This window comes from Schistocerca piceifrons, chromosome 3 (assembly GCF_021461385.2).
Source record: "Schistocerca piceifrons isolate TAMUIC-IGC-003096 chromosome 3, iqSchPice1.1, whole genome shotgun sequence".
NCBI lineage: Eukaryota > Metazoa > Arthropoda > Insecta > Orthoptera > Acrididae > Schistocerca > Schistocerca piceifrons.
This window is the reverse complement of record NC_060140.1, coordinates 926,642,677-926,667,499: the sequence shown is the minus strand read 5'-3', so window position 1 is coordinate 926,667,499 and position 24,823 is coordinate 926,642,677. Positions and strand designations below refer to the sequence as shown.

At 44.5% G+C, this 24,823-nt stretch overlaps 1 protein-coding gene across 1 annotated transcript in view; it reads left to right on the top strand.

The window, feature by feature from the left end:
* LOC124788291 (facilitated trehalose transporter Tret1-like) overlaps positions 1 to 24,823 on the top strand; it is a 74,987-nt gene that overhangs the window by 27,734 nt on the left and 22,430 nt on the right. Inside the window, exon 3 of the mRNA XM_047255523.1 lies at positions 2,801 to 3,070. Coding sequence (XP_047111479.1) covers positions 2,801 to 3,070 — 270 coding nt within the window. The remainder of the gene's footprint in view (positions 1 to 2,800; positions 3,071 to 24,823) is intronic.

Sequence of the window (24,823 nt, the reverse complement as noted above, 5' to 3'; positions counted from 1 at the left end):
ATTTCAGCAGGATAATGCACGACCGCATGTTACAGGTCCTGTACGGGCCTTTCTGTATACAGAAAATGTTCGACTGCTGCCCTGGCCAGCACATTCTCCAGATCTCTCACCAATTGAAAACGTCTAGTCAATGGTGGCCGAGCAACTGGCTCGTCACAAAAGGCCAGTCACTACTGTTGATGAACTGTGGTATTGTGTTGAAGCTGCATGGGCAGCTGTACCTGTACATGCCATCCAAGTTCTGTTTGACCCAATGCCCAGGCGTATCAAGGCCGTTATTACGGCCAGAGGTGGTTGTTATGGGTACTGATTTCTCAGGATCTATGCACTCAATTTGCGTGAAAATGTAATCACATGTCAGTTCTAGTATAATATATTTGTCCAATGAATACCCGTTTATCACCTGCATTTCTTCTTGGTTTAGCAATTTTAATGGCCAGTAATGTATTTTAATATGTTATTCTACAAGTCAAGCTAAAGAAAAAAGTTCATATCAACATAGATCCGCAATTTTTATTTACGGAGTTCCGGCTAATAAAAGATTTTGCCTGAAATTTAGCAACTTCGCTAATATGCAGCCATCGCAAAACTGTACGAGGTTGAAGTAAAACGACTTCCATTTATTTTGTTGATATTGATCTGGTGAATCTGATAAAACATGTCCCGGACGTGTATCTGAAGTAGTTTTCCAGAGCATCCAGAGAAGCAAGAAAGTAATTTCGTAAAATTGATTTATTAACTACTTGTTTAATTTTTTTTTTGAATCATTCATAATTTTCAACAGAAGTTTGTAGAGAATTTAATTTTGGAAAAATGATGGTACTAACGTTAACTGAAACTGTATGAATGTGTCAGATAATCTGCTTTTATTAATACCATAGCACACATGAATTCATGTTACACCGGAAAAAACAAAGGTCAGTGTTAAGGAATTTGTAGAGTGTACATAAAATTTCACAATACATTCACAATAAAGGAAACGTCTGAAACAACTCACTAATGGTTGCCAACAATGACATAAACGTTTCTACATTCTTAATGAAAAGTAGACAAATTTACTTATATAATATTTTAACTTTTCTGGAAGTTCTAGAAAACTACTGGAGATACACGTCTGGGACAAGTTTTATCAGATTCACCAGACCGATAACAACCAAATAATTGGAACTCGTGCTTTACTTCAACCTCGTACAGTTTTGCGACGGCTTCGTATTAGCGAAGTTGCTAAATTTCAGGCAAAATCTTTTATTAGCCGTAAGTCCATAATTAAACATTTGCGGACATATGTTTATATGAACTTTTTTTAGTTTCGCTTGTAGAATAACATATTAAAATGTTTCCATATCTTCGTAAATCACCCTGTATATAGCAGGAGTGGCAGTTAATTTTTAACATCCTTCAAAACTGCCAGACATTAAATAATTCCAGCTTCTTCTTCTCGAGGTATGTGCTCGGCCAAGTTTCATACGTACTCTTTCAAGAACGTTTCCTCAATTTCATGTCATTGGTTAATACCTGTTTGTCTCTCTGCTTGATGAGAGCCTTCTTCCTCTCCACCAATCTATTTCTGACGTCTTCCTTGCTTAGCCCTTTTCCCGTTATAGTCTAATCTCTCCATTTTCCGTCACAGACCTCACTGTCACATGAGGCGATACGTTATCTGAGACTTTCGCAGTACTCTGTGATTTATGTTGCACAGTTTTTGATTCATACTGCAGACTTTTTCACTGTTGTGGAGGTATTACCACAGAAGCAAAAACAGCAGGAGTAGCAAACCAAATCAAACTTAATTACATTGTCACTCTGTAACGACCCATCGGAGACCTTGGGTCCATCATGCTGAATCATCCTTCAACAACCTTTGAAATTTTGTCCGTCAAGTTCGAATTAATCATTATAGTTGCTTTCCACTGACGCTTTGCTAGTACCTTCATAGTATAGACGTGTGTTCAGTTGTTGAACACGTTAATATTAGCAAAACACAAGTTATAAAACATTGCTACCTAAAATTTGTGAAACTTTCGTTGTATCGCTATGCCACAAAAGACATTACCTTTTTCATTAACGCCACGTGAGTCGTGTACAGCTTTTCAATCAGTAATTCTCAAATGCATCATAAAGGTCGCAGTTCGATTTTTGTTTATTAGGGTTATAGTGTAACTTGAAGTATTTGTACAATGGTTTTAGAAGCACGATGTGTCTATAGAAATGTGTTCAGTAGCAGCACTGCTACTTTCCGTAACTCTTGTTGCCAGTTGTAAGAGGGAGAGTTACATTGCATGGAATGACAAGAGACTACAGTATAGCTATGGACTAGGTGTGCTTTTAACACTCTGAATTAAAATATCGACTTGATATTATTTCATTTCAAACAGAGATTGAAAACTTTAATAATGCTTCAGACTGTTTCATAAACGACTCAAAACTACTATCTGAAATCCAGTATATCGTGACTACCGTGAACGTCCCATGAATATATACCTCTACAGCACACTCTTCAAAATCCTGATGAGTGCAGAATCCGAAAGGCTTTAATGTCACTTTCCTTACGTAACTCACTAATCTCTACCTTCTCCACCTCCTCCTCCTCCTCCTTCTTCCAAAACTGTTGCAAGATGCGTTTCTCAAACAAGGAACACCTGTCTACGTTCTCATCAGTTGTGATTATTAACATTCTTGATTTTTTCCCCACCCTGTTAGTAACATGCTTTCTCTTTTGCTGCTTTACTTTCTAACGTTAGTCGTAGAAGACGAGTGCTTTATAACAACCGAGTTGACGGTGCATCCACTATTTCCGCAGCCGAGCATCCGCGGCGCCCTGGGGACACTGATGCAGCTGATCATCTCGCTGGGGATGATGGTGATGTACGGCGCCGGGCCGTACATCTCGACGCTGGCTCTGGGCGGCATCAGCCTGGTGGTGCCGCTGCTGTTCGCGGCGGCCTTCTTCTGGATGCCCGAGACGCCCTACCAGTTCCTCCAGAAGGACGACGTCGCCGGCGCCGACAAGGCGCTACAGTGGTTCCGCGACGAGGGCGCAGACACTTCCGGGGAGCTCAAAGTCATGCAGGTACCGAACCGCCCTACTACCCTCTACTCCGAGAGTGTGCACTTAGAACGAAGGAAGATCGGGTTTAACCGCCCGTCGACATCGAGGTCATTACGGACTGAGCTGAAGCTCGGATTGGGTCGAGGGTGGGGAAGGAAATCGGCCGTGCCCTTTCAGTGGAACCATATAGGCATTTGCCTGGAGTGATTTTGGGGAAAGTGCGGAAAACGTCGATCTTGATGGCCAGACGCAAGTTTGAACCGTCGTCCTCCCGAATGCGTCTGCTAATCACTGCTCCACCTCGCTCGGTGTGTACTCTTCGATAGCACGGTAATTCAGGAGGAGGAGGAGGACGAGGAAATAAGTGTTTAACGTCCCGTCGGCAACGAGGTCATTAGAGACTGAGCTGAAGCTCGGATGGTGTCAAGAATGGGTAAGGAAATCGGCCGTGCCCTTTTGAAGAAACCGTCACGGCATTTGTCTGGAGCGATTTTAGGGAAATCACGGAAAACCCAAATCAGGATGGCCGGATGCAGGTTTGAACCATCGTCCTGCCAAATGTGAGTCCAGTGTGCTAACCACTGCGCCACTTCGCTCGATGGTAGTTCAGTAATCTAGCGCTCTATGAGACTGCCGTGAAAATGTAAGGTTCAGGCAGCTCCATACCTGAAACGGCCGTAAAAAACAGCGATACTAAACATAAGGTTTTTTCTATTGAACTAAAGTTACAGATCTCACAGTTAAGAAAAAAAAATTAAATAGGAAAGAAAGAAATCTCGATGCTCGAGTGATCTCAAACATCACTTCATACAGCAAAAAAAGCACACACAAAAATTCCATAAATAACATATGTATAGGCAAAGTTTTAATTGAAATGATAGTTAAATCAATACCCTAAGCTGTCGACAGGCGTTCATATACATCAACGGGGATAGTAAAAAATTTGTGCTTCCACGGGGACTCGAACTCGGTACCTCATCCTTACATGGCAGGCGCTCTATCCATCTTTTTTTGTATTATTAAATTTGGAACTGTCAAGGGTTTTTTTTTTCTTTTTCTTTAAATCTCATTTTGTTCGTTTTCGTTCGTTTTATTTGCTCGGTGCTGGCGTCGCAAGACGCCCGTTTCAGTTCGTCGTTGATCCATTAACCCAGTTGTTTTTATTACAGAGGGCAGCTAATCCTCTGACCGAACACGCTGAGTTACCGTGCCGGCAATCCATCTGAGCCACCGATGGCACAGGAGATAGTGCGACTGCAGGGTTGTATCCCTTGCACGCTTCCCGTGAGGCCCACATTCCCAACTTAATGTCCAAACACTACATTCGTAGCGTCCCTGCCCATTACATTCGTTATTCGCGGCAGACAACCTTACTGAGTCCCGTAATTGTTCAGGCAATGCGTGTGCATCCGCACAGAAGAAGGTCAATAGCAGGGTAAGCCTTAACTATATGAAGATGGTATCTCTTCTTTCGGACACGTCCGAAAGAACAGACACTATCTTCATAAAGTTTTAATTTTTGCCCGTGACAGTGTCCTTAAAACAGTTCCAAGCCCCCAGTCCCGAGGTCTTCTTTAGGTTTTCTTCGATCATCAGGCGACTTCTGGAACTGGAAGTCGTAAAGTCCCCTCTAAAATCTTTCCACCCTCAATTCCCCTTCCCCACTCCCAGCCTGCTGGGTCATTTCGCCAGAAAATAAGGGAACTGGGAAAAAAAATGTTTTCATTCCTTATCGTGCAGACGAACGCCTTTATAAACAGTTGCCTACATAAACAATCGGGAATCTTGGCTAATCAACTAGAGGATACGATCCCACAAAAAAGGTGATATTGTTCCGGAACCGACACCTTACTAATTTCCAAACGCAGAAACCAGACAAATTAAATATCCGTAGCTGGGGGTAAGAAATAATCCCACTCTAAGACAAAAAAAAAAAAACGTACCACGAAGGAGCTATGCAAATTGGTCACATATTGACATTCATACAGGGATCGACGGAAAATGCAAAATTGTAGTCTTGGCGGACGAAGGATGAATGTTTGACGCTGCAGCGTAAGGTCAACGTGTTGCTTTCAAGTATAACAACAAACAGGGGACATGCCGATACCAGCGTGTAAAGCATTTGCCAATTTCCTTTCTTGTACTCAGTTGGGCAGTAACGATGCCTCGCAGACAGTAGAGTGAACAATATACCCAAATGTCAGCATTTGAGGGAGGAAATGTAGTTGGGCTCAAAGACACCGGTTGGAGTAATCGGCTAATCGATCAACACTTGAATAGGAGCGATGCCACTTCTCGATGAAGTTGGTAGCATTGGGTATACCATGGCCGAGCACGGCGTCAAGAAGGAAGTGGTCGACCTAGAAAGACTACAAAACGTGAGGACTAAGCAATCGGCCGGCCGAAGTGGCCGTGCGGTTAAAGGCGCTGCAGTCTGGAACCGCAAGACCGCTACGGTCGCAGGTTCGAATCCTGCCTCGGGCATGGATGTTTGTGATGTCCTTAGGTTAGTTAGGTTTAACTAGTTCTAAGTTCTAGGGGACTAATGACCTCAGCAGTTGAGTCCCATAGTGCTCAGAGCCATTTGAACCATTTTTGACTAAGCAATCGTCAGAAAGGCTCTCAGAGCCCCAAATTCATCAATATCAGTGCTCCGACGCGCAACTGACGCTTCAGTCTCCACGAGGAGCCTTAAAAAGCGGCTCACACTAAGAGGACTGAGTCCATGGCATTCCTTGCGCCGACTATCATGGACCTCCGTACAGCAACAAGCCCATTTGCAGTGGTATCGGGCACTTTTGGCCTGGGATCTCACTGACTGCAATAGAATTGTCTTCAGTGATGACTCTCGCTTCGAACTGAGATCAGGTGAACAGCGGAGACTTCTCTGGAGACGTCCCAGGCAGCAGCGGGATACCAACTCGACTGTCGCACGCCATACGGCCTGAAAACCAGAGCTGATGGTCTAGGTTGCCGTTTCTTTTCATAACAGGACCCCTTTTGGTTGTCATCCACGACATCCTGACAGTGCAGCGGTACATCGATGATATTCTACGTCCCTTTTGTTGCCCTTCATGGTAGGCCATCGTAGCCTTACATTTGAGCAGGATAATGCCAGCCTGCACACAATGAGAGTTTCTACTATCTGTCTTCGTACTTGCCAAACCCTATCTTGGTCAGTAAGATAGCCACATCCCTCCCCAGCTGAGAACGTTTGGAGCATTATGGGCAGGGCCATTCAACCAACTCGGGATTTTGGCGATATAACGCGCCAGTCGGACAGAATCTGGCACGATAGCCCTTGGAAGGACGTTCAGCAACTCTGTCAACCAGTTTCAAACTAAATACCTGCTTGCATAAGGACCAGAGATGGACCAATGACTGCAGTTCGGAACCGCGGGACTGCTACGGTCGCAGGTTCGAATCCTGCCTCGGGCATGGGTGTGTGTGATGTCCTTAGGTTAGTTAGATTTAAGTAGTTCTAAGTTCTAGGGGACTGATGACCATAGATGTTAAGTCCCATAGTGCTCAGAGCCATTTGAACCATTTTTTGGACCAATGAGTTTTCCATTTGCTCCACTTTCTGAAGCTCTTGCTCTTGAATAAATCATCGATTTTTTCTGAAATTGTAATCATATCCCTCATGAGGATACTCAACAACTCTATGAATCAACGCCAAGCAGAGTAACTGCTTGCTTAAGGGCCAGACTTGCAAGAACGCATTACTGATTTGCTCAACAAGTGAAGCTCTTTATCTTTAATAAATCATCCAGAAAATGACCGAGTATTTTCAAGATTCTATCATAATAGACAATGTGGATTTCAAGGGTAAAAACAATCACTGGTAACCTCCCTTTATTATATTTAATTTATGAAATGAAGAATTTAGTTTTTCTTATTTTCACTTTAGCTACCTAACAATTAGTACCAACAAAGTACTGCATTTTGATCGTGGGGGTTTCTGAAATAATAAGTTGACTATATAACTGCGTTCTGCTCTCACTGAAGCATGAATTATCTGTCTGCGCTTGAATACAATGCCGTACGACTGAGTTCCCACGTTTATCAGAATACAGTTATCTCTGCACGTTTCCAGCTGTCGAGCGCTTTAAACTGACTCCTCGGGAATTTTACTGTTCTCTTTTACAATCGACAAAGCAGCTGATAAAATCAGTCCTTGTGGAAATGCCTATGACTGGTATTTGATGATCGCATAGCAACCGTTAATCTTTCAAGAGGAGAGGTCTTCCGTGAAATATGGAAGATTACAAAGATACAATCAATTCTCCACGTACTTCTCAGCGTTTTGGGATATACGTTCCAGAAATCAAAGTACGTGTACAATCGACAACAGCCGCTACTTATAATCGAGTTGTGTGTTTCTTCTGACAACGGAAACCATTGAAAGGAAATTATATTCAGGCAGAATTTGTTTATAAACCGAATGTATTATTGCATTAACTACAGCCAATGAAGACGATCTAACTGTGCTACTTACAATGACCTTCAGCGCTGATGAAGGAATAAGCAGTAAAATTTTAACTGTGGAAGCCAAACGGACAGACTTGAAGGAGCGAAAGGGGGAAATTGGATGTATCTATACTCCGCAAGCTATATTGTTGTGCGTGACGGAGACTACTTTTGGTACTGTACAAACCTGTGAAGACTGCACGACAGGAGTGTAGCAATAATGAAAATCCCGACATTAACAGCCAATGAGAGGGCTTACTAACCATCTAAATGTGAGCAGTCAGTTAACTATGATGGATGAGGCGCAGTGTTCCCATGGCGACTACTGGTAGGCCACGACAATGACTACACAGCACACTAAGGACTTATAGCTTGAGGTACTATTACCCTATGGAAGTGAGGACGTTTCATTTAGCCACAATAATGTATGTGCTGTCCACATTTGAAGATAAGAGCGACTACAACCGTCGTTCACAAACTGTGGCAGTTGGCAGTTAATGTACATGACATATTGAACGTTCACTAATCGTGACACAGTTCATACTGAAACTGCATTAAGACAATGGCAGTCAGAAATATACTGCGAGGTGAAATTACCATTGAACCCACAGGGATAACTACACATGCATACGAGTATCTACACCGTGAGCAACAAGTGCAAGAAACACGTTTTGCATCCCTGTAAAGCCTTGGACCTACGTGGGTAGTCGTTTTACAACAGGAAGGATTATCAGCACGGGAAATTGCCTACTGAATTATTGTTCACCAGTGGGAGCTGACTGGAACATTAAACCTATATCGTGAGTCACAGAAAAATTAACTTATAATTTGGTAACTGAACATAAATAGAGGAGCAAAATCATTGTTACACTGTAGGTTATGATACAAAACAAATTAACATATTTTTAATTTAGGTATTTAGGTGCTAAAACTCAACCGCGCACACGAAATAAGGATAAAAGTGCTTAGACTTTCACGGTCAGTGTCAATTTGAATACAGTCCTTACCAAGTGACCGAGCGAGGTGGCGCAGTGGTAGCACACTGGACTCGCATTCGGGAGGACGACGGTTCAATCCCGTGTCCGGCCATACTGATTTAGGTTTTCCATGATTTCCCTAAATCGCTTCAGGTAACTGCCAGAATGGTTCCTCTGACAGGACACGGCCGACTTAATTCCCCATCCTCCCCGATGGGACTGATATCCTCGCTGTTTGCTCCCCTCCTCACAACCAACCAATATAATCCTTTTATGCATTATGATCGCTCGTTATCAAACAAGAGAAACGATAATAAAACCCATGTTTCGGTGGGTTTGTGGCGATTTTGGTATTTCAGTAGTTTCACCCTTCACTTCCCAGCGCTAACTTTACATATAATGTCAGTTCTGCTAATTTAGCTGCTGTGAACCAGCCATAATAGGGCCTAACATAAAAATCCGATAGCAAAAGTTCCTCCGCCCCAAATTTGTAATAACGAAAAAATTAATCCGCAACAATGAAGCAATAATGCTCTGTCCAGTCGTGGCAGTGTGACCACCTGTCAGAAACGTGAATAATCACCCGCTATCGTTGACATTGTTGTTGTTGTTGTGGTCTTCAGTCCTGAGACTGGTTTGATGCAGCTCTCCATGCTACTCTATCCTGTGCAAGCTTTTTCATCTCCCAGTACCTACTGCAACCTACATCCTTCTGAATCTGCTTAGTGTATTCATCTCTTGGTTTCCCTCTACGATTTTTACCCTCCACGCTGCCCTCCAATACTAAATTGGTGATCCCTTGATGCCTCAGAACATGTCCTACCAACCGATCCCTTCTTCTGGTCAAGTTGTGCCACAAACTTCTCTTCTCCCCAATCCTATTCAATACTTCCTCATTAGTTATGTGATCTACCCATCTAATCGTTGACATTAAGGAAAGGCAAACCTACATTTCTAGCATTTGTAGACTTAGAGAAGGCTTTTGACAATGTTGACAGGAATACTCTCTTTCAAATTCTGAAGGTGGAAGGGGTAAAATACAGGGAGCGAAAGGCTATTTACAATTTGTATAGAAACCAGATGGCAGTTATAAGAGTCGAGGGGCATGAAAGGGAAGCAGCGGTTGGGAAGGAAGTGAGACAGGGTTGCAGCCTGTCCCCGATGTTATTCAATCTGTATATTGAGCAAGCAGTAAAGGAAACAAAAGAAAAACTCGGAGTAGGTATTAAAGTCCATGGAGAAGAAATAAAAACGATGAGGTTCGCCGATGACATTGTAATTCTGTCAGAGACTGCAAAGGACTTGGAAGAGCAGTTGAACGGAATGGACAGTGTCTTGAAAGGAGGATATAAGATGAACATCAACAAACACAAAACGAGGATAATGGAATGTAATCGAATTAAGTCGGGTGATGCTGAGGGAATTAGATTAGGAAATGAGACACTTAAAGTAGTAAAGGAGTTTTGCTATTTGGGGAGCAAAATAACTGATGATGGTCGAAGTAGAGAGGATATAAAATGTAGACTGACAATGGCAAGGAAAGCGTTTCTGAAGAAGGAGAATTTGTTAACATCGAGTATAGATTTAGATGTCAGGAAGTTGTTTCTGAAAGTATTTGTATGGAGTGCAGTCATGTATGGAAGTGAAACATGGACGATAAATAGTTTGGACAAGAAGAGAATAGAAGCTTCCGAAATGTGGTGCTACAGAAGAATGCTGAAGATTAGATGGGTAGATCACATAACTAATGAGGAGGTATTGAATAGAATTGGGGAGGAGAGGCGTTTGTGGCACAACTTGACAAAAAGAAGGGACCGTTCAGTATGACATGTTCTGAGGCATCAAGGGATCACAAATTTAGCATTGGAGGGCAGCGTGGAGGGTAAAAATCGTAGAGGGAGACCAAGAGATGAATACACTAAGCAGATTCAGAAGGATGTAGGTTGTAGTAAGTACTGGGAGATGAAGAATCTTGCACAGGATAGAGTAGCATGGAGAGCAGCATCAAACCAGTCTCAGGACTGAAGACAACAACAACAACAATCGTTGACAGACGTGCGAGGAAAAGGCTCAGTGAGGTTCTGGAAGGTACCGACCGGGATGTTGGAGTCTTGGCGACTCCAGTGTGGTGTCCATCTGCGCTTGCTTTCTCGACAGAAACCATGGCGCGAACAGCCCGATCGAGGTGATCCCACAAATTCTCCATTGGGCATAAGTCCTAAGAGTTTGCCGACCAGGAGAGGACGGTAGACTCGCTCTGGTGGCTTTTGAACCACGCACATAGACTGTGAACTATGTGACATTTAGCATTGTCCTGCTGGTAGATGCCATCGTGCAGAGAGAAAACAAGCTGCATGTAGAGGTGGACGTGGTCCCCAAGGATAGATGCCTGATTGTGTTGATCCATTGTGCCTCCTAGAATGACCATATCATGCAGGCAACGCCACGGAAACATTTTGCATCTACATCTACATCTACATGGATACTCTGCAAATCATATTAGAGTGCCTGGCAGAGGGTTCATCGGACCACCTTCACAATTCTCTATTATTCCAGTCTCGTATAGCACGTGGAAAGAATGAACACCTATATCTTTCCGTACTAGCTCTGATTTCCCTTATTTTATCGTGGTGGTCGTTTCTCCCTATGTAGGTCGGTGTCAACAACATGAAGGAGAAAGTTGGTGATTGGAATTTCGTGAGATGATTCCGTCGCAACAAAAAGCGCTTTTTTTAAAATTATGTCCAGCCCAAATCCCGTATCATTTCAGTGACACTCTCTCCCATATTTCACGATAATACAAAACGTGCTGCCCTTCTTTGAACTTTTTCGATGTACTCCGTCAGTGCTATATGGTGAGGATCCCACACCGCGCAGCAGTATTCTAAAAAGAGGATGGACAAGCATAGTGTAGGCAGTCTCCTTAGCAGGTCTGTTACATTTTCTAAGTGTCGTGACAATAAAACGCAATCTTTGGTTAGCCCTCCCCACAACATTTTCTATGTGTTCCTTCCAATTTAAGTCGTTCGTAATTGTAATACCTAGGTATTTAGCTGAATTTACGGCTTTTAGATTAGACTGATTTATCGTGTGACCGTAGTTTAACGGATTACATTTAGGACTCATGTCGATGACCTCACACTTTTCGTTATTTAGGGTCAACTGCCAATTATCGAGCCTAAATCGTTTTGCAATTTGTTTTGATCTTCTGATGACTTTATTAGTCGATAAACGACAGCGTCACCTGCAAACAACCTAAGACGGCTGCTCAGATTGTCTCCCAAATCGCTTATGTAGATAAGGAACAGCAAAGAGCTGCTCATAGCGCTGCCTCCTCCGTGCTGGGCCCCTTTACTTTCAGACGTTTCACGCCGGTCATGCCAATGGCCATCTGTCCGATGGAGCATAAAACGAGATTCTTCTGAAAAGGCCACAAGTCTCCGCTTAGTGGACGTCCAGCTGGGTCGATTGTTGAATGTTAACCGGAGACCTAGAAATGACAGAGAGGCTCCGCCCCCGCCGCAGCCGCAGTGGTCCACAACCCCACTACGACTACCGCAGTCCACTTCACCCCTCCGCCTCCCCACAGCGAACCCAGGGATATTGTGCGGTTCGGCCCCGCGGTACACCCACCGCCCCCCCTCAGCGAACGTCTCACACTAGACGAGTGTAACCCCTATGTTTGCGTGGTAGAGTAATGGTGGTTAGGCGTACGTGGTGGAGAACTTGTTTGCGCAGCAATCGCCGACATAATGTAGCTAAGGCGGAATAATGGGAACCATCCCGCATTTGCCGAGGCAGGTGGAAAACCGCCTAAAAACCATCCACAGACTGGCCGGCTCACCGGACCTCGACGCAAGTCCGCCGGGCGGATTCGTGCCGGGGACCGGGCGCTCCTTCCCGCTCCGGAAAGCCGTGCGTTAGACCGCTCGGCCAACCGGGTCGGCCTGTCCAGCTGGGCACTGGCGTACAAATGCCAGCCTTCATTGCCGATGAAGCGCAGTCAGTACGGGTACATGAATCAGGCGTCTGTTGCAGAGGCCGATACGCAGCGACGTTCGTTGAACAGTCGTTGAGGAGACACTTTTGGTTGCCCCTTGGTCCATCTGGACGGTCGGTTGCTGAACATTTACACATCTCCTCGCCTGTACGCATATGCACAGCCGTAGTTCACCCCTGTCATCTATGGCCTGTGGTGCACCACAATTGTCTCTGCACCAGTTCTGGATAGCATTATTTGTCATGCACGGTAGACTTTAACCACTTTAACCGTTTCGAAAATGATACCATCCTAGTCGAAATTTCCAATTTCTGTGCCCTGTTGAACGTCTGAAGAGTCGCTCAGTTTCCGCATTACGACAACGACGCGTGACTGTTTCCTGCGCCCCCCCCCCCCCCCCTCGCCGCTGCCAGCGCTGCCACCTGCCCTCTGTAAGTCGGTTCAAGTGGCTCTGAGCACTATGAGACTTAACATCTGAGGTCATCAGTCCCCTAGAACCTAACCAACCTAAGGACATCACACACATCTATGCCGGAGGCAGGATTCGAACCTGCGACCGTAGCAACAGCGCGGTTCCAGACTGTAGCGCCTATAACCGCTCGGCCACCCCGACCAGCCCTCTGTAGGTACAAGTAGACGTCGAACATAGGCGGTTATCAGATTACTGTAACTGCACCATGTATTATCACTCCTTACTTCTCGTAACATTCATTAATTAAAAAGGTTGGTTGGTTGGTTGGTTCCTCCGGGGAAGGGGACCAAATTCGAGGTCATCGGGCCCCTTCTTGGGTTAGGCAACGATGGGAAAGGAAGCCGGCCATACCCTTTCAAAGGAACCATCCCGGCATTGGCCTGAAGCGATTTAGGGAAATCACGGAAAACCTAAATCAGGATGGCCGGACGCAGGTTTGAACCGTCGTCCTCCCGAATGCGAGTCCAGTGCGCAAACCATTGCGCCACGTCACTCGGTGATTAAACAGATAAAGCCTCACTGCACGTACTAAGCTGAAAAGCAGTCATCACACAGACACTCGCAACTTCCAAACTTGTAAATGAGAAACAATGATTCGCTGAACCCAAAATAGCCCACGTATTCTTCCAGACCAATGCACATTGAGTGGGCCTCATAACAACTAAGTATCTTTCAATAAATTCGTTCAACATTAACGTTAAATAACCTGGCCTGAAGCAGTGAGGGATTAATGTCAGTCTAAAACTTACAGAATACAATGACTGCGTTTTTTACGAAGCTATTTGAAGACTACTTTTAGCTCGGCAACAGCAGCTGTAGATTCCGCGGTGTGTGGCACATTACTACACCACTGGCCATTAAAATTGCTACACCAAGAAGAAATGCAGATGATAAACTGGTATTCGTTGACAAATATATCACACTAGAACTGACATGTAATTACATTTTCACGCTATTTGAGTGTCTAGGTCCTGAGAAATCAGTATCCAGAACAACCACCTCTGGCCGTAATAACGGCCTTAATACGCCTGGGAATTGAGGCAAACAGAGCTTGGATGGCGTATACAGGTACAGCTGCGAATGCAGCTTTAACACGATACCACAGTTCATCAAGAGTAGTGACTGGCGTAATGTCTCGAGCCAGTTGCTCGGCCACCATTGGCCAGATGTTTTCAGTTGGTGAGAGATCTGGAGAATGTGCTGGCCAGGGAAGCAGTCGAACAATTTCTGTATTCAAAAAGGCCCATACAGGACTTGCAACATGCGGTCGTGCATTATCCTGCTGAAATGTGGAGTTTCGTAGGGATCGAATGAAGGGTAGAGCCACGGGTCGTAACACATCTGAAATGTAACGTCCACTGTTCAAAGTGCCGTCAATGCGAACAAGAGGTGACCAATGGCACCCCATACCATCACGCCGGGTGACGAATACACGCTTCCAATGCGCGTTCACCGTGATGTCGTCAAACATGGATGCGACCATCTTGATGCTGTAAACAGAACCTGGATTCATCCGAAAAAATGACGTTTTGCCATTCGTGCACCCAGGTTCGTCGTTGAGTACACAATCACAGGCGCTCCGGTCTGTGATGCAGCGTCAAGGGTAACCGCAGTCATGGTCCCCGAACTGATAGTCCATGCTGCTGCAAACGTCGGCGAACTGTTCGTGCAGAATGTTGTCTTGCAAAACGTCCCCATCTGTTGACTAAGGGATCGAGACGTGGCTGCACGGTCCGTTACAGCCATGCGGATAAGATGCCTGTCATCTCGACTGCTAGTGATACGAAGCTGTTGGGATCCAGCAATGCGTTCCGTATTACCCTCCTGAACCCACCGATTCCATGTTCTGCTAACAGTCATTGGATATCGACCAACGCGAGCAGCAATATCGCGATACGATAAACCGCAATCGCGATAGGCTCCAATCCGACCTTCATCAAAGTCGGAAACGTGATGGTACGCATTTCCCCTCCTTACACGCGCATCAGAACAACATTTCACTAGACAACGCCGGTCGCCTGCTGTCTGTGTATGAAAAACCGGATGGAAACTTTCCTCATGTCAGCACGTTGTAGATGTCGCCACCGGCGCCAACCTTATGTGAATGCTCTGAAAAGCTAATCATTTGCATATCACAGCATCTTCTTCCTGTCGGTTAAATTTCGCGTCTGTAGCACGTCATCTTCGTGGTGTAGCAATTTTAATGGCCAGTAGTGTATTAAAATGAAGAAATCCCTCCAGCTGTATTTAAGGTGTCGATTTTATTTTGGCAACTAGTTTCAACGTTGTAACAACGTCATCTTCAGGCCCAAACACTTGTTGAGTTACTAACCACCTCCCACACGGAGCACGTCCGTATCCCACCACTGACTGCTAGTATCAGCCGCAAGCAGTTGACGTCAACAAGTGTATGGGCCTGACGATGAGGTCGTTACAACGTTGAAACTAGTTGCCAAAATAAAATTGACTCCTGAAATACAGCTGGAGGAATTTCTTCATTTTTAATATAAATTTATACCAGCTGACGTCCCACTGTCCTCCATTTCAGCTATGGATGTACGAAGAGCATAGAGAGTTGTTTCACACGACGTTGCTCTCTGACAGTGAAGGCGATATGACATCAATGGTTTCCGGCCACAGAAGCAAGTACTTGAACTCTGAATATCCAGCTAAAAGGAAATGGAAAGAAACAGTAGTGAAAATTAATGAGCCTACATGAAGACCACTATCTCAACGAGCGGTCTGGCGTCATTTTTAATCTGTTTACTGTTCTAATGACAAACTGACATTACTTTAACACAATCTCGCTTGAAACTTCAGTATGCCTACTGCAAGATAAGAATGACATCTGATACCAGTGCAATATGAATTGTCATGACAGAAGCACAGAACTTAATAGCACCTCTAATCACACAGATAGTAACTGGCTATCTGTAGTAAAGAAATCTTTGGTATATGGTCGGTCTTTGATAATGTGCACCACGTTAAAACTGTATGCCGGAGAGAGGCCGTGAAGCCATTACTCGTGATTAGCGCGCACTTCGCAAACCATTTGGTCTGCCCGAGCACGCCTGGGGCACCGAAACAAGCCTTCAGCTTATTGCAGACTGCGACGCCTTGTCCTCCTACACTCCGAAGATCTTCTCTCACCCCCTTGGTGAAACAGCGAACGTGTTTGTTGCCTTGGTGTGTTCAAATGGTTCTGAGCACTATTGGACCTAACATCTGAGGTCATGAGTCCCCTAGACTTCGAACTACTTAAACCTAACTAACCTAAGGACATCACACATATCCATGCCCGAGGTATGATTCGAACCTGCGACCGTAGCGGTCGCGCAGTTCCAGATTGATGCGCCTGGTACCGCTCGGCCACAACGGCCGGCCCTTGGGGTGTCTCAAAGGTCATCTACCTCAAAACAACAAAAAATGGCTCTGAGCACTATGGGACTCAACTGCTGAGGTCATTAGTCCCCTCGAATTTAGAACTAGTTAAACCTAACTAACCTAAGGACATCACAAACATCCATGCCCGAGGCAGGATTCGAACCTGCGACCGTAGCGGTCTTGCGGTTCCAGACTGCAGCGCCTTTAACCGCACGGCCACTTCGGCCGGCGACCTCAAAACATTGGTGCATTTCGTTTGTATGTAGCCATGCACACTCCACGTTTACCATTGACAGCAAAAATATCAGTCCGCGAGAAAGTCGAGTTCATACTGTGGCTGAAAGATATTTATGAAGTGTTGGGACCCCAATGTAGCGGTCGCGCGGTTCCAGACTGAAGCGCTTGGAACCGCTCGGCCACAACGGACGGCCCTTGGGGTGTCTCAAAGGTCACCTACCTCAAAACATTAGTGCATTTCGTTTGTATATAGCCATGTATACTCCGCGTTTACCATTGACAGCAAAAATATCAGTCCGCGAGAAAGTCGAGTTCATATTGTTGCTGAAAGATATTTATGAAGTGTTGGGACCCCAATGTGTATCTCAGCCTGTGGCTATTCAGCTTGTGATATAATTCTATTCAACTCCCGCTCTTTTCACAAATCAGAGATCGACTGCGACCAGTCGATATGTCCCAAATAGATAGCTACATCGTGGCTCAATTGAGCGGGACGCTTCACTGAAGGCAATTCTGCTCCAAACAATGAGATTCCAAGCTGAAGACGTATCTGGAGACAACATGCATAGCGGTGGGATATCAATGGGAATGTCGCCCGCCGTTACGCTCGACAGTCAGGAGTGGTGGCCTGGGATGCCACTTGGTTTCATAGCAGGACTCCTTTATCATCCGCGGCATTTTTATATCACAGCAGTTGCTGTTGTTGTTGTGGTCTTCAGTCCAGAGACTGGTTTGATGCATCTCTCCATGCTACTCTATCCTGTGCAAGCTTCTTCATCTCCCAGTACCTACTGCAACATACATCCTTCTGAATCTGTTTAGTGTATTCATCTCTTGGCTTCCCTCTACGATTTTTACCCTCCCCACTGCCCTCCAATACTAAATTGGTGATCCCTTGATGCCTCAGAATTTGCCCTACCAACCGATCCCTTCCTCTAGTCAAGTTGTGCCACAAATTTCTCGTATCTCCAATTCTGTTCAATACCTCCTCATTAGTTGTGTGATCTAATCTTCAGCATTCTTCTGTGGCACCACACTTCGAAAGCTTCAATTCTCTTCTTGTCTCAACTATTTATCGTCCACGTTTCACTTACATACATGGCTACACTCCATAGAAATACTTTCAGAAACGACTTCCTGACACTTAAATCTATACTCGATGTTAACAAATTTCTCTTCTTCAGAAACGCTTTCCTTGCCATCGCCAGTCTACATTTTATAGCCTCTCTACTTCGACCATCATCAGTTACCTTGCTCGCTAAATAGCAGAACTCATTTACTACTTTAAGCGTCTCATTTCCTAATCTAATTCCGCAGCATCACTCGATTTAATTCGACTACATTCCATTATCCTCGTTTTGCTTTTGTTGATGTTCATCTTTTATCCTCCTTTCAAGACACTGTCCATTCCGTTCAACAGCTCTTCCAAGTCCTTTGCTGTCTCTGACAGAATTACAATGTCATCGGCGAACCTCAAAGTTTTTATTTCTTCTCCATGGATTTTAATTCCTACTCCGAATTAATCTTTTGTTTCCTTTACTCCTTGTTCAATATACAGATTGAATAACATCGGGGATAGGCTACAACCCTGTCTCACTCGCTTCCCAACCACTGCTTCCCTTTCATGCCCCTCGACTCTTATAACTGCCATCTGGTTTCTGTACAAATTGTAAATAGCCTTTCGCTCCCTGTATTTTACCCCTGCCACCTTCGGAATTTGAAAGAGAGTATTCTAGTCAACATTGTCCAAAGTTTTCTCTACGTCTACAAATGCTAGAAACGTAGGTTTGCCTTAATCTATTTTCTAAGATAAGTCGTAGGGTCAGTTTTGCCTCACGTGTTCCAACATTTCTACGGAATCCAAACTGATCTTCCCCGAGGTCAGCTTCTACCAATTTTTCCATTCGTCTGTAAAGAATTCGTGTTAGTATTTTGCAGCCGTGACTTATTAAACTGATAGTTCGGTAATTTTCACATCTGTCAACACCTGCTTTCTTTGGGATTGGAATGTCAATGATATACTATGCCCCGTTTTGTAGCCCTTCATGGGAAGCCATCCTGCCCTTACTTTCCAGCAAGATAGTGCCCGCCCACTTACGGCGAGTTTATGCTGCTTCTCTTCGTGCTGGCCAAACCCTATCTAAGCCAGCAATGTCATCTGATCTCTTCCCAATTGAGAACGCTTGGAGCATAATGGACAGCAGCCTCCAACTAACTCCGGTTTTTGGTGATCTATCACGCCAATTGGACAGACTTCGGCGCGATTTCCCCCTGGAGAACGTTCAACATATCTATCAATCAGTGCCAGGCCGAATAATTGCTTTCTTACGGGCCAGATGTGGACAAACACATTACCGACTTGCTCAGTTTGTGAAACTCTTTCTCCTGAATAAATCATCCAATTTTTCTCAAGTTCTAATCATTTGTTTGTCTGTACATGTACGTCACATCTACCGATTTCCGTCCAATTTGGATAATTCCTTCGTGGAGCGTCACTTTTCTTGTCTTAAGGCGTATTTCCGTTTGTGAAAATGTTAAGGATTCTCTTTTCCAGCCGCGCGGAGTGGCCGCACGGTTTAAGGCGTCTTGTCACGGGATGCGCGGCCACTCAAGGCGAAGGTTCGAGTCCTCCCTCGGGCATGGGTGTGTGTGTTGTTCTTAGCATAAGTTAGTTTAACTTAGTTTAAGTAGTGTGTAAGACTAGGGACCAATGACCTATGCAGTTTGTTCCCCTAGGAATTCACACACACACACACACACACACTCACACATACACACACACACACACACACACACACACACATACACACACTCACACACACACTTTTCCATTCAAGAAGAAGGAGAACCGTTTTTCAGTGAAAATAGGTTACTGACACAGCTTTTAAGTTCATGACGAATGAAGAGGCCTTTTTATTTATTTTTTACTATTTACATTAAGAATTTTAGTTTTTTAAAAAGAAGTGTTTCAATTCAGTCATTCCAAATGCGTCGATGTTTGCAACAATTCACTTTACAGAACAAAAGTGCACTCTCATTGTACCGCTGTTTACTTGTCACGAAGATGTACTACGAATGCTAGGTTCGTTTAGACAGTACTTACAACGCAACAGCTATTTTTATGTCTGCGAGGATACTTTGTTGTACATAGGAGAAGAAACCATACTTTCAGGAGAAATTAAGTGCAACCATGCCAGACAGAATCCAGTCCAAAGAAGACATTTATGGCGAGCAGAAAGGAATGACAGGGGCGAAAAAACTAAAACAAGAAAAAACAAAATATAAACAACGAAATAAAAAACGTGGGAATAACAGGGCCGTTGGCTCTGGCAGACGTTAAGTTTCTAAAGCGGCGTCCAATTGCAAAGCTTGTACCCGACCGTTTGGTCACACAACGATATTATTATTACTGAAACAAAATCATTTAAAAAGGCAATTAAAAAGTACCTGTTAACAATAAGCTCTATATAGTATAGGAGTATTTGGGTAACATTTCACACCAAACTTTCACACTATCATACTTTTCTTTTTCTTTGCCCGAAAACCTTCCTCCAAAGCTATACAGTGGATAATATTAATATTTTGTCCCCCTTCCGAGCTCAACCTCTCTCTCAATATGGAGATGCAATGGTCCTGGTGTCAGTTGATAGTGTGTGCAGCGTCGCACTATGAAACAGTGTAGTGTCGTGTTTGAGACTTTCCCGACGTAGTGACTGCTTCACTAGTTCACGAGCTTCGCGTCGGATAATGTGGAAGCTGCACAATACTTCAACGACGCAGTTGCTCGGCGTCTTCAGGTGCTTATTGGCGTGTTGCTGCAATGACTCACCAGTATATACGCAGTGGCCGAGACAAACGGAGTAACAAGGAAGTAACCGATTTTGTGACTTTTGCCGGCCGCTGTGACCGAGCTGTTCTAGTTGCTTCAGTCCGAAACCACGCGGCTGCTACGGTCGCAGGTTCGAATCCTTCCTCGGGCATGGACGTGAGTGATGTCATTACGTTAGTTAGGTTTACGTAGTACTATGTCTAGGGGACTGATGACCTCAGATGCTAAGTCCCATAGTGCTCAGAGCCATTTGAACCATGGCTGGTGTTACCCTTGACGCTGCATCACAGACAGGAGCGCCTGCGATGGTGTACTCAACGACGAACCTGGATGCACGAATGGCAAAATGTCATTTTTTCGGATGAATCCAGCTTCTGTTTACAGCATCATGATGGTCGCATCCGTGTTTGGCGACATCGCGCTGAACGCACATTGGTAGCGTGTATTCGTCATCGCCATACTGGCGTATCACTCGGCGTGATGGTTACACGTCTCGGACACCTCTTGTTCGCACTGACGGCACTTTGTGCAGTGGACGTTACATTTCAGATGTGGTACGACCCGTGACTCTACCCTTCATTCGATCCCTGCGAAACCCTACATTTCAGCAGGACAATCTACATCTACATCTACATCTATACTCCGCGAGCCACCTTACGGTGTGTGGCGGAGGGTACTTATTGTACCACTATCTGATCCCCCCTTCCCTGTTCCATTCACGAATTGTGCGTGGAAAGAACGACTGCTTGTAAGTCTCCGTATTTGCCCTAATTTCTCGGATCTTTTCGTTGTGATCATTACGCGAGATATATGTGGGCGGTAGTAATATGTTGCCCATCTCTTCCCGGAATGTGCTCTCTCGTAATTTCGATAATAAACCTCTCCGTATTGCGTAACGCCTTTCTTGAAGTGTCCGCCACTGGAGCTTGTTCAGCATCTCCGTAACGCTCTCGCGCTGACTAAATGTCCCCATGACGAATCGCGCTGCTTTTCGCTGGATCATGTCTATCTCTTCTATTAATCCAACCTGGTAAGGGTCCCATACTGATGAGCAATACTCAAGAATCGGACGAACAAGCGTTTTGTAAGCTACTTCTTTCGTCGATGAGTCACATTTTCTTAGAATTCTTCCTATGAATCTCAACCTGGCGCCTGCTTTTCCCACTATTTGTTTTATGTGATCATTCCACTTCAGATCGCTCCGGATAGTAACTCCTAAGTATTTTACGGTCGTTACCGCTTCCAATGATTTACCACCTATGGCATAATCGTACTGGAATGGATTTCTGCCCCTATGTATGCGCATTATATTACATTTATCTACGTTTAGGGAAAGCTGCCAGCTGTCGCACCATGCATTAATCCTCTGCAGGTCCTCCTGGAGTACGTACGAGTCTTCTGATGTTGCTACTTTCTTGTAGACAACCGTGTCATCTGCAAATAGCCTCACGGAGCTACCGATGTTGTCAACTAAGTCATTTATGTATATTGTAAACAATAAAGGTCCTATCACGCTTCCCTGCGGTACTCCCGAAATTACCTCTACATCTGCAGATTTTGAACCGTTAAGAATGACATGTTGTGTTCTTTCTTCTAGGAAATCCTGAATCCAATCACAAACCTGGTCCGATATTCCGTAAGCTCGTATTTTTTTCACTAAACGTAAGTGCGGAACCGTATCAAATGCCTTCCTGAAGTCCAGGAATACGGCATCAATCTGCTCGCCAGTGTCTACGGCACTGTGAATTTCTTGGGCAAATAGGGCGAGCTGAGTTTCACATGATCTCTGTTTGCGGAATCCATGTTGGTTATGATGAAGGAGATTTGTATTATCTAAGAACGTCATAATACGAGAACACAAAACATGTTCCATTATTCTACAACAGATTGACGTAAGCGAAATAGGCCTATAATTATTCGCATCTGATTTATGACCCTTCTTGAATATGGGAACGACCTGCGCTTTCTTCCAGTCGCTAGGTACTTTACGTTCTTCCAGCGATCTACGATAAATTGCTGATAGAAAGGGGGCAAGTTCTTTAGCATAATCACTGTAGAATCTTAAGGGTATCTCGTCTGGTCCGGATGCTTTTCCGCTACTAAGTGATAGCAGTTGTTTTTCAATTCCGATATCGTTTATTTCAATATTTTCCATTTTGGCGTCCGTGCGACGGCTGAAGTCAGGGACCGTGTTACGATTTTCCGCAGTGAAACAGTTTCGGAACACTGAATTCAGTATTTCTGCCTTTCTTCGGTCGTCCTCTGTTTCGGTTCCATCGTGGTCAACGAGTGACTGAATAGGGGATTTAGATCCGCTTACCGATTTTACGTATGACCAAAACTTTTTAGGGTTCTTGTTTAGATTGTTTGCCAATGTTTTATGTTCGAATTCGTTGAATGCTTCTCTCATTGCTCTCTTTACGCTCTTTTTCGCTTCGTTCAGCTTTTCCTTATCAGCTATGATTCGACTACTCTTAAACCTATGATGAAGCTTTCTTTGTTTCCGTAGTACCTTTCGTACATGATTGTTATACCACGGTGGATCTTTCCCCTCGCTTTGGACCTTAGTCGGTACGAACTTATCTAAGGCGTACTGGACGATGTTTCTGAATTTTTTCCATTTTTGTTCCACATCCTCTTCCTCAGAAATGAACGTTTGATGGTGGTCACTCAGATATTCTGCGATTTGTGCCCTATCACTCTTGTTAAGCAAATATATTTTCCTTCCTTTCTTGGCATTTCTTATTACACTTGTAGTCATTGATGCAACCACTGACTTATGATCACTGATACCCTCTTCTACATTCACGGAGTCGAAAAGTTCCGGTCTATTTGTTGCTATGAGGTCTAAAACGTTAGCTTCACGAGTTGGTTCTCTAACTATCTGCTCGAAGTAATTCTCGGACAAGGCAGTCAGGATAATGTCACAAGAGTCTCTGTCCCTGGCTCCAGTTCTGATTGTGTGACTATCCCATTCTATACCTGGTAGATTGAAGTCTCCCCCTATTACAATAGTATGATCACGAAACTTCTTCACGACGTTCTGCAGGTTCTCTCTGAGGCGCTCAACTACTACGGTTGCTGATGCAGGGGGTCTATAGAAGCATCCGACTATCATATCTGACCCACCTTTGATACTTAACTTAACCCAGATTATTTCACATTCGCATTCGCTAATAACTTCACTGGATATTATTGAATTCTTTACTGCTATAAATACTCCTCCACCATTGGCGTTTATCCTATCCTTGCGGTATATATTCCATTCTGTGCACAACCGCATGTTACAGGTCCTGTACAGGCCTTTCTGTATACAGAAAAAGTTCGGCTGCTGCCTGGCCAGCACATTCTCCAGATCTCTCACCAATTGAAAACGTCTGGTCATTGGTGGCCGAGCAACTGGCTCGTCACAATACGCCAGTCACTTCTCTTCATGAACTGTGGTATCGTGTTGAAGCTGCATGGGCGGCTGTACCTGTACACGCCATCCAAGCTCTGTTTGACTCAATGCCCAGGCGTATTAAGGCCGTTATTACGGCCAGAGGTGGTTGTTCTGGGTACTGATTTCTCAGGATCTATGCACCCAAATTGCGTGTAAATGTAATCACATGTCAGTTCTAGTATAATATATTTGTCCAATGAATACCCGTTTATCATCTGCATTTCTTCTTGATGTAGCAATTTTAATGGCCAGTAGTGCACATTCAACAAGTAACTGAGGACGTAGGGTGGAGAAGAGGAATTCGTGGTAATTCGCATCTGACCAGTCAAAATACTGATGACTCTAAGTATATAGTATATAAAGGCAATGGTTTTGATACGGCAGTTGTTGGTGGTCACTTGGATGGCGGTGGCCGTTAGAGAAACCCCTTGGTTTGAAGAAGAACATCAGTAACTTAGGGTCACATTCCTGTTAGAACCAGCCAGGTAATGGCAATCACACAGTTCTGAAAGTTCCCCTATAACTTTGTGGTAAGACAGACATAGCCTTTTGTAGGCAGGGCCATTTAGGGTGGCGACAGAAAATACTGCCTACCCTGACAGTCTGGTGGGACCGAAATTTCAAATACGAGCCAGCAGGGTCACTCAGACTCACTTTTTTCGTTTTTCTGGAGCATACAGCGCGTAGCGAACGTGACGATCACTGAGGACCCCGTGGACAACCGACAGACGCAGTTGCCACAACAGCGGAGGTCATATGGCCTACAAGCTGGGAAACGCACTAGCATGTTACACTGTTGGTCCTGTTTCCTAACATTTCTCTTTCTTACTCGTGTCAAACTAATAGGGGCTTCATTGACTAAACTTCTGTAATTTTCATTTTATCTGATGCTTCATATCGTGTGAACACTTGTGCACCCTCTTCTCCCAATTTCGTCTTCTTTTGGCTTATAAATCTGAACTG